This window comes from Myotis davidii, unplaced genomic scaffold (assembly GCF_000327345.1).
Source record: "Myotis davidii unplaced genomic scaffold, ASM32734v1 scaffold9, whole genome shotgun sequence".
Lineage (NCBI taxonomy): Eukaryota > Metazoa > Chordata > Mammalia > Chiroptera > Vespertilionidae > Myotis > Myotis davidii.
This window is the reverse complement of record NW_006299435.1, coordinates 1337325-1348750: the sequence shown is the minus strand read 5'-3', so window position 1 is coordinate 1348750 and position 11426 is coordinate 1337325. Positions and strand designations below refer to the sequence as shown.

The 11426-nt window shown below is 38.1% G+C and overlaps 1 protein-coding gene and 1 pseudogene across 2 annotated transcripts in view; both read right to left on the bottom strand.

Annotated features, from left to right (window-relative positions):
• IQCG (IQ motif containing G) overlaps positions 1-11426 on the bottom strand; it is a 45728-nt gene that overhangs the window by 31379 nt on the left and 2923 nt on the right. Inside the window, exons 3-5 of the mRNA XM_006775016.2 lie at positions 10446-10515; positions 9136-9397; positions 2199-2410 (exon numbers count right to left, since the gene is read on the bottom strand). Of these exons, the coding sequence (XP_006775079.1) occupies positions 2199-2410; positions 9136-9397; positions 10446-10453 (482 nt within the window). The 5' untranslated portion in view covers positions 10454-10515. The remainder of the gene's footprint in view (positions 1-2198; positions 2411-9135; positions 9398-10445; positions 10516-11426) is intronic.
• Positions 7043-8046, bottom strand: LOC107184874 (annotated as a pseudogene). The gene has a single exon (XR_001515775.1). The product of XR_001515775.1 is annotated as a renin receptor pseudogene (transcript).

The window sequence follows — 11426 nt, the reverse complement described above, 5'->3', positions numbered from 1 at the left end:
ACAAAATTCAATGTTTCCTCAAGCCCTAACCGGTTTGGCTCAGTGGATAGAGCACTGGCCTGTGGACTGAAGGGTCCCAGGTTCGATTCCAGTCAAGGGCATGTACCTTGATGACAGGCACAGACCCAGTAGGGGTTGTGCAGGAGGCAACTAATTGATGTTTCTCTCTCATTGATGTTTCTAACTCTCTATCCCCTCCCTTTCTCTCTATTAAAAATCAATAAAATATATTAAAATAATAATAATAATAAATAAAGAAAACAGGGTATAACATTAAAAAAAAGAGAGGGATAACATTATGGTAAGGATTTTTGGTAAGTGGGAGCTTGTAGTAATTGCCTTGGGCCACTAGCCAAATCCAGCCTGTAGTCTGTTTTTGAAAATAAATTTTATTGCAGTACAGCATTGCTCATTTGTTGACATATTGTCTATGGCTACTTTCACGCTACAACAGCGGAGCTGAGTAGTTGTAACAGAAAATTTATGGCTGCAAAGCCAGAAATATTTACTGTTTGTCTCTTTACTGAAAATGTTTGCGGACCCCTGCATTATGCCCTCACCAGTAGAGTAATGTCTCTTGTTAAAATCAGTCTGGCTCAGATTTGCAGACATGACAGAAAGGTGTTTACTATTAATGCCCTTTTCGTTCTCAGGATGAGGCACATGGCTTTTCAGATTCTTGACTTCAATATACTTAATTATTATGAAAAAAAGTTATTGACTCTTTTTATGTGAATTATTAATTCATTACTATGTAAGTGTAATTCTTGCTGACTCTATATCAGAACATTAAATAGCAGTTTAAAATTTTTCTACTTAAGAAAATATAAAGAGCATGGACTAGGAGTCAGGAACCTAGATTATATGGTTCTAGCTTTATCTCAAATTAGCTATGTTTAACCTTTCTGAGCCTAGGTTTACTCATCTCTAAGATGTGAGGGTTTTATTAGGGTCTTTCTTTTTTGTAAATTTAAAATGATTTAACTTTTTTAAACTTATAAACTATTTCAAAAGTGAAGAAAAATGCAAAGAATAAAATAATGAACTTATCTATTTAAACATCAAATTAGCATTTTACCATGATTGCTTTATTTTCTTAAATATTAAGTATTTAAATTGCTTTACCATGTGAATACATAAGTGATCATTTCATTTTTTTAATTTTTTTTTATTAATTTCAGAGAGAAAGGGAGAGGGAGAGAGCGATAGAAACATCAATGATGAAAGAGAATCATTGATTGGCTGCCTCCTGCATGTCCCCCACTGGGGATCAAGCCCGCAACCCGGGCATGTGCCCTTGACTGGAATCAAACCTGGGACCCTTGAGTCTGCAAGTCAATGCTCTATCCACGGAGCCAAACCAGCTAGGGCTGGTCTTTATTATTTAAACCCCCATAGGGTATGTTTTTTTCTCACCTTCAACAAACCTAACCAATTAGGTGATTTGACAGTAGCACAATTGCCTCTGGGATGAGGGGGTGGGAAACACAAGATAGGGAGGAGGTTATGTTACCAAAAATCCTCTCTTATACCTCAGGGTCTGGCCTTAGAAAAGCCAATTTTTTAAAATATTTTTTTTTATTGATTTCTTACAGAGAGGAAGGGAGAGGGATAGAGAGTTAGAAACATCGATGAGAAAAGAAACATCCATCAGCTGCCTCCTGCACACCCCCTAGTGGGTATGTGCCCACAACCAAGGTACATGCCCTTGACCGGAATCGAACCCGGGACCCTTCAGTCTGCAGCCCGGCACTCTGTCTACTTAGCCAACCGGTTAGGGCTGTTATACCCTCTTTTAAACATAACAGGCTTTTTTGTCAGCAAGTCAGTTGACAACAAAAACTGAATAATGAGACAACGGAAATTGAGACTGTCTTTAAAAAACCATCAGGATTAAAACATTAGCTTGAAATTTGGCTACTCTGATGATGTCTGTCTCTTATTAATGGACAAAGCATCGCAATAGCTATCAATTTATGCCGAGCACTTGACTGCAGCCTCATTTCTAATCCTCACACTAATGTTGCAAAGTTATTCTCATTTTTAAAAATTGCAAACAAGGACTCAATACTATTATCAGCACTCACTTTGGATACAAGAACCATCCAGAAGGGAAGAGGGCAGCCAGCCACCCTAGCACTCATTCTTTATCCACCCAGAAATACACTTTCACTTCCAAATATGCTCTCCCTCCTTACCTATCATTCTGAATTTTTTTCAGTGTTTCTGTAGAAATTGCGGACTGCCTCACAGGTGTTTGGAGGACAAGATCTTGCACTTTGTTATATTCGTTGGCCAATTGTCCTCCTTGTCTGATTTCTGGCAACTTGGGTTCTTCTTTCGACATTTTTGGGACCGCTGGAGGGTTTTCTGGGCTTTTTTCTTCTAAATTCATTTCATTATTTTTCTTCTAAAAACAATGAATGATGTTTTATGTAACACAGATTTTCAAAGAGTGAAGAAACAAAGCTATACGAGGGCCTCTGCCTACAGTTTTAACCTCATTTTTGTCTAGGAGAGAAAGGGGAACTGTAAGGCCCAGGAAGCTGTTTTTCTGATAGCCCTAGTTTGCCTCTTCCTTCATGCGTAGGCATCTGGAAAAGGAAGCAATTGTGTCAAACTGATTTACTGATTAATAGAAATAGGAATTTTTAGAAGAGAACTTTAAGGAACTAGCTAGGTATTCTATCTAGTCCAGTCACTAATATTTTTACATAGCATACATTATGTACAAGATAGGGCATTAGACTATAAGGAAAAGGAGAAACAGTATTTCCTGCAAGGGATCTCTTCCAACCTTAGATCCATTACTTCGCTTCTGATAGAACCCGGTATGTTAGTATAGTTTCATCATTCCATTCCATGTTTCAAACAAATGAAAAAAAAAAATCTACTTGGAGATGTCGTTATCTATAAAAATGACTTTAAAAATGGAATAATGCTAACTAACCTTTCAACTCCAGGTTGTTATAAGGCTAAACAATGTGAAGTCTTTGAAGGAAAAAAATCCACTTCTATACTAAGATTTTAAAATGTATATCCCATGCCATATAGGGTAATGGCATAGTAACATTTATGAAATTGAACAACTATAGTACTATGAAGTAAAAACAAAACATTTTAGGAGACCCATCATTTTAAAAAAATGTATTTTTATTGATTTCAGAGAGGTAGGGAGAGGGAGAGAGAGAAACATCAATGATGATAGAGAATCATTGATAAGCTGCCCCTGCATGCCCCACAGTGGCGACTGAGCCCACAACCCAGGCATGTGCCCTGACCAGGAATCAAACCGTGACCTCTTGGTTCATAGGTCAATGCTCAATCACTGAGTCACACCAGCCAAGCAAACCTTTATTATTTATACTTCTATAAGATCATAAGCAGAGCCCTAGCTGGTTTGGCTCACTGGATAGAGCATTGGCCTGGGGACTGAAGGGTCCCAGGTTCGATTCCAGTCAAGGGCATGTACCTTGGTTGTAGGCACATCCCCAGTAGGGAGTGTGCAGGAAGCAGCTGATCGATGCTTCTCTCTCATCGATGTTTCTAACTCTCTATCCCTCTCCCTTCCTCTCTGTAAAAAAAAATCACTAAAATATATATTTTTTAAAAAATCATAAGCAGAACCTCTGTTAAGTCAGAAAATTTTGTAAGTGAAGATCATTAGCCAGAATAAAACAGCTCAGAAGTTGTGTTCTTTTATTTACTGAAGTGGTGACTGCTGCTGAAGGCTATTTATAAATTTGGGTTTTTCATCCTTTCTTGAATTTCTATGATGGCAAATTACCTTTTTTTTTATGCCGGACAGTATCATTGTTACGTATAAGATTTCATCTTGTTAACTGAGTATCTTTTTTACTCACCTGAGGCTATTTTTTTCCATTTATTTTTTTAAAATATATTTTATTGATTTTTCTACAGAGAGGAAGGGAGAGGGATAGAGAGTTTGAAACATCGATGAGAGAGAAACATCAATCAGCTGCCTCCTGCACACCCACCACTGGGCACATGCCCTTGACCGGACTCGAACCTGGGACCCTTCAGTCTGCAGGCCGATGCTCTATCCACTGAGCAAAGCCGGTCAGGGCTCCATTTATTTTTTAAGAGTGGAAAGAAGGGAGGGGTTAGGGAAGAAAAGGAGAGAGAGGAAGAGAGATACATCCATTGGTTCTCTCCCACATTCACCCTGACCAGGGCTGGAAATTGAACCTGCAACCCAGGTATGTGCCCTTGATGGGGAATTGAACTCAAGACCCTTAGGTGCATGGGCTGCAGCTCTAACCACTGAGAACACTGGCCGGGGCTATTTCTTACTGAAGGAGACAGTAAGTAGGAAGGAAACACTACTCTCCTCTGTACTATTTTTAACTATCTAATTCATGAACCAGAACATGCATTGAAAGGCTTAGTTCTTGGGTTTCTAATCTCTTTGCCATTCATAAATTGATAAGGAAATTAATTTGTTATAAAATACCTATAATATCTATTAAGGTCATTTAAAATATATATATATTTTATTGATTTCTTACAGAGAGGAAGGGAGAGGGAGAGTTAGAAACATCGATGAGAGAGAAACATCGATCAGTTGCCTCCTGCATACTCCCACTGGGTATGTGCCCGCAACCAAGGTGCATGCCCTTGACTGGAATTGAACCTGGGACCCTTGAGTCCGCAGGCCGACGCTCTATCCACTGATCCAAACCGGTTAGGGCTCTATTAAGGTCATTTTAAAATTACCCCAAAACTCATAGAATTTTAGCATTGGAAAGGACCATATAGATCATTTACAGTTTGCAAATGAGAAAACTAAGACCAAGAAAGTGAAATGAATTGCTCATTGCACACAACTTAACTGCAAAGGTCTCCTGACTCCAAATTCAGTGTTCTATTAAAATTTTGTGTAAACTTTTTAAAAAAATATTTTTTTATTAACTTCAGAGAGGAAGGGAGAGACAGAAACATCAATGATGAGAATCATTGGTTGGCTGCCTCCTGCACGTCCCCTACTGAGGATGGATGGAGCCCGTAACCCAGGTATGTGTCCTTAACCTGAATCGAACCCGGGACCCTTCAGTCCACAGGCCAACGCTCTATCCACTGAGCCAAACCAGGTAGAACTAAACTTTTAAACTTTATTTCATTTTACCTTTTAAGTCTTTATTGTTCAAACTATTACATATGTCCCCCTTCTCCCCACCACTGACCCTATCTAGCCACCCTCCCCACCCCCACCCCAGGGCTTGGATTATGTTTATATGAAAAGTTTCAAACTTTAAAAAAAAGCTTTACAAACCCAGATTATACATATAATAATAATTTTTAAATTATAAGGAGCAATTAAAGAGAATTTTATCTAGTCACAATAAATATGGATTTCTTGTTCAGTTAGACATAGAAAGCAATTTACCTTCTCATTTATGTAGCAATTTTCTTCTTTTTGTATTTATTGATTTGAGAGAAAGAGAGAAACACTGATTTGTTGTTCCACTTATTGATGCATTCATTGGTTGCTCTTTGTATGTGCCCTGACCCAGGTTGAAACCTGCAACCTTGGTGTGTTGGGATGTGCTAACCAACTGAGCTACCTGGCAAGGGCTTAAAGCAATTTTCATTTGTCAGAAATAAGAATATATTGTGTACCAAAAAAATTACAAAGAATATATTCTATACAGATTATATAATGTTAATTTTGCTAAACTTAATAAAGATGTATGTGGGTTATTTTTTGTTTGGAATCATTATTATCTTTGTCACTTTGTAGACATTGGTCCACTTCCACATGGAAAGTAAGGAGCATCTATTTACACTTAATATTTATTCTATAATGATATAAACCATAGTTACTGAAAAAATTTTTTTTAACTTTTTTTTAATACTCAACCAAGGATATGCTTTCTTATTGATTTTGAAGAGAGAGGGAGAGGGAGGTAGAGAGGAACATCAATTCAAGAAAGAAACATTGACTGGTTGCCTCTTGCACACACCCCAACAGAGATTTGAACCTGCAACCTGGGTATGTGCCCTGACCAGAAATCGAATCTGAAAACATCGGAGCCACACTGGCCAGCAAACTAAAAGATTTTTATATTCATGGCCCAAAATGTTCCCTCAATATGTTTTTGTGTGTATAATTACAAGCATTTATAACTCCACAAAGCTAGTTTCTTCTTAAATCACTGTAATATTTTTATTTATTTTAAATTCTTTATTAGTTAAGGTATTACAAATGTGTCCTCCACTGTAGTATTTTTAATATCCACATTAGACCAAATGTGGATTATCAAACTTTCAGAATAAGTTAAAAAACAGCTATCCTCACCAAAACCGGTTTGGCTCAGTGGATAGGGCGTCGGCCTGCGGACTGAAGGGTCCTGGGTTCGATTCCGGTCAAGGGCATGTACCTTGGTTGTGGGCACATCCCCAGTGGGAGATGTGCAGGAGGCAGCTGATCGATGTTTCTCTCTCATCGATGTTTCTAACTCTCTGTCTCTCTCCCTTCCTCTCTGTGGAAAATCAAAATATATTTAAAAAACAACAACAAAAAAAACAGCTATCCTCTGTCAATCAGATGCAGTTCCAAATCTAAGTGACTGCACATGCACTTTCATAGTTTAGGGCTGCTCTAAAGTTTAAAATCTTTTCTCTTGCTTCAGAGATATTAAAATCAAAATAAGCCACTGCTCATAGTATATAACAACCCAAATATAATTTTCACCTATCCTGTGTAAGGAAGTTGAGCATTTAAAAGTTTCTCTATTAACCCTAGCAGGTTTTGCTCAGTGGAGAGAGCGTCGGCCTGCGGACTGAAGGGCCCCAAGGTTCAATTCTGGCCAAAGGCACATGCCCGGGTTGCAGGCTCGATCCCCAGTAGGGGGCATGCAGGAGGCAGCCAATCAATGATTCTCTCTTATCATTGATGTTTCTCTCTCTCTCTCCCTCTGCCTTCCTCTCTGAAATCAATAAAGAAATATATTGGGGAAAAAAAAGTTTCTCTAATAAACTCAAGTGCTTTTTCTCAACATAAATTACACAAACTATTCTAAATGTTTTACATTTATTTCAGTGCATTATATTCAAATACTAAATGGAATGCAATTATAATTAATAATATTTGAGCATATTATGAAATCTATCACACAAATCAATTCATGTCAATATACTTTACTATAAACAACTTCACAGGCACACACAAAATAGAGAACAAAATTTGCTTTTTAAAACAAATTTAAAGTATACTATCTACTTTAAATTACACTATTTTCACAAAACAGCCAATTTCCAAACCACTTTTGTATCTCTGGCATAAAGGAAGTTCAATCCACTCGAATCTTCTGGTTTGTCATCCTATAAATGATGCTATCATATCCAGGATCCATGTTCCAAATATTGTAAGAGGTGATAATCACAGCCAAGGCCAAGAAGATCATTACCCAAAGTACCATGTTGAAAACCACTGCATACTCAAAATTATACTTGTATGCAAGGTTATAGGGACTTGATGGGTTCTTCTCTTGTTTTGTCTCAAGGATAGTCCTCGTCTTCCTCACAAGCGATGTGTCGTATGATCTGACAGTCACTAGCTCTACCACTGCATTCCCATCATAAAGACTATACATGCCATCTGCAAACTTTTGCAAAGCATCAACAAGGACCTTAGAAGCATCTCTGAATTGCTCAGAATCTTCTCCGTAATGTTTCCCAATTTCATCCAAACCTGCCAGCTCCAGTGAATATAAATCAGGAGAATGATCCTTGGCTAGATGCTTATGTCGAGACAGCAAACTTGAAATATCACACAGAACTTGCAGTTCAGAAAGAAAGAGCAGATCAACTTCACTGTTACTACTCAGAGAATTGAGGGGAAGTGAATTAAGAACAGAGTTTTCTTGAAACAGGCGATTGCGGAGCTGTCCTAACGTTACTGAAAGATCTTCAAAAATTGAGTTTGCCCTCCCCACCATTTACCCTCTTTCCTCAGTGGGAGCCAACTGCAAAAATACAGGAGTTTTTTGAGAAAATAAGGAATGAATGGAATTTGCAACACTGTCAAGACTAAAAGGAACTGCATTCTCCAAAGGGTAGGAAATGACACTGCCTGGGGGTAGAGTGAGTTTGTCCACTCCCTTCACAATCACCATAACAGTAGCCTGAGGACGATGGAATAGGTTACCCACAGCAAGTCCAGGCCAAGAAAGTTCTTCTTCCACAGAGAAGCCCATGGCTAATGCAGCCACGTCTGGGATTCGCTCTCCTGGTATAGACCAATTTCCATTGCGGAAAACAACATACTCTGGTGATCTTAATACACTAAACTCGTTCCCCAAAACACCCGCCACCAAGGACAGAAGCATGACGAGCACGGCCATGGTTCCCCGCTGGCCACAGCAGTGCAGGGCAACACGCAGGGAAGGTGAGTGATCACCGCAGCGCCAGGGGGTGACACGTTCCAGCTGGTCCCGACTGCCGGGGACCGCCCCATCGTTGCCTCCACTGGGACAGCTGCCGCTTTCTCCACCAATCGCCAGCTACCAATAAATATGTATTTGTATTTAAAATTTTTATTGTATATGTACAACCTAAGTAATTAAAATTAACAAGAGTTTAATAACTTATAAATCTTTTGTACACTACCACGTTGAATTTTTTGATAACTAAATACGTGCTTTGAGTAGTCCACAGCATCTCTGAAAATGTAATGACTGACACAATAATGTGGCGGATATTCAGAAGGGCAGATTACAATATATTTTGAAATGACAACACAGTCATTTTAAAAGATTAACGTTTAGAGGGTCCAGCAGTTGAATTTCCTCCACCTAGTGTTCAGTTAGCTTTTAGCAGCTGAGAAATATAAATGGGACAACTCAGTAATTTGTCTGATCTCAGTGCACATACTGTACTTATACCTATTTAACTACAGGCCTTTTGAATAATGCCAGCATACTGGAGAAAAGGATATTTTGGCTGGTAATGTACCTTGAGATATGGCTATTTCACTCCAACTGAGAGTCCATATTTCAGGTAATTATTATAGACCTTATCTGAGATAAAGATGCTATTTCCCATGTTAAATTTAATGACATAGATACTGTAAATGGAGAAATAAAAAGAAAAAATAGATTCAATGAAATATACCATGCTGCTACTTTGTCTTCTTTCATACTGAACTGGCATGATATAGTTCAGAATAGAGAGCTGGTCTGTGGTATCTTCCAGAACAGCAGAGATCCTCAGTACATCTAGAATGGAGAGTCCCTCTATGATTTCTGGGATGACTTCTATGTCTGCTTCTTGAGCTGTTTCTTCTACTACAACACTAGGTGGTTCGCCTGTCACTGACACCATCACCTCAGGTTGCCAAGGTTTTGAAGAAAGATCTGAGGCTTCCAGTTGGTTTCTACAGAAAAAAAAAAGTCAGCCACCAAAGGTTTTAAAGTTAAACTCAAAAGCACAGATAGCATGTAGACTGGCTCCTATGAAGTCTATATTGTCATATAATATAACCAAGATGAACAAAAGTAGGAGTTTTGCATGTGATTCTGCTAAATACCTCAGTGACGTTTTAACCACCAACCATAAGCAAGCAACTTACTGTTTAACGAAGTATGTGATCCATGCAATTTGGCTATGCTTACCCAATTTGAATTAACTTTTTTTCTAGCAACATCTTTAGATGCTACTAACCAAAAGTGCCTCATGATTAGTGAAAAACAAAATGTGGTAGACAATTTCCAAGTTGGCCCATATGATTCTCACCTTCATGCCCTTTTGTAATCGCCCCCACATTGAATAGGACTAACTAACCTATGTAACTAAAAGAACATTGTGGAGTCCAAGGCTAGGTTATAAAAGGCTAGGTGCAGGCCCTGGCCCGGTAGCTCAGTTGGTTAGAGCATCCTCCAATACATCAAGCTTGGAGGTTTGATCCCTGGTTAGGGCACATACAAAAATCAACCAATGAATGCATAAATAAGTGAAAAAACAAATCAATGTTTTTCTCTCTCTAAAATCAATAAAGTAAAAGACATTGCAGCTTCTCCCATATGCTGTTGTATCTCTCACACTGTGGGAAACCAGCTGCCTTGTCATGGAGACTCTTAAGCAGCTCTGTGGATAAGTTCATGAGGGTGAGAAACCAAGGCCTCCTGCCAACAGCCAGCATCAACATGCCAGCTCTAGAAATGAGACATCTTGGAAGAGGATCCTCCAGCTTCAGTCAAGTCTTCAGATGACTGCAGGATTGAGGGACCCCAACCTAGAACCATCCAGCTAAGCTGCTCCCAAATTCCTGACCCACAAAAACTGTGTGAAATAATGTTTATATTTTAAGTAGGTAAGTTTTGGAGTAATTTGTTACATAACAATAGATAAGTAATTCACAGAAATTTAATGTAAGGGGCAATTTAAATAAATACACACAAAATAAATTGAAATTTTGAACATACTCTTCCATTCTTCTTAAGTTAGCTTTGTTAACTTCCAAGGTACATGTATAATCTCACAAAATGAAGTCAGCTAAAATGGGAAGAAAACATTGAGATTAGTTTGAGTATTGAATGACATTTAAGTTACTTCTATGCTCTTCCATTTTGAGAAAATTAAAGAATTACAAAAGCTGTAGCTTATCCTATCTTTTTATTGTTAGAAGTTTTAAGTTTTAGAGATGGAAGAACCATCATGAGGTGCAGGTCTACTAGGTCACCAGCTTAATTATCAGTAGGTAAATGCAATCTTTGAGTCTGTTCTTAAGGTAAATTAATGTCCAACATGGTTTTCATACTTTTTATTATATTCTGATTTTTTAATTGGTAACCTCTATAAAATAGATTTACTTTTCTGTTACCTTGATTATTAAAATATTTAATTAGATTAATCTTTCCCCTGATCTGTCAGATAGTAGAGTTGATTCCATCTGGACTTAAAGAACACTCAAGACTACGCTTAAAAAATCACAGCTATCAAGACGTTAACCCTCCTCGGTAAACTAGAGTCCTTTCTGCTTAAAAGAGCTTTAAATTTTTTATGGAGAATTTTGCTCTATACTGAATGAATAGTGAATGGTAAGTTTCCAGTGTGGTTTTGTTCACAAAAAAAGTGATCCTAAGAAGGGTGGTACAAATGTCTCACACAACGAAATTCTCATATGCAAAAATTCCAACATATGAATCAGAATGTTTATGTAAATTTTAAAACAACCATACTCCAAACTAGCCACATTTTCTGGTGCAAGGGCAGTCTTGAGGAAGCAGCATGGCTTTAATAAGATTTTGTTCTTTTGTTGTGTTGTTTATTTTTACATTTTTTCAACTTGGGGCCTAGGTCCATGTGCTTCACATAGGTAAGATAGAGCTATGCTTATACAGTTTCCACTACTTTTGTTCTGTTCTAGCTTCTCATTCCTCAGTGCTAGAAACCCAGGAGTCATT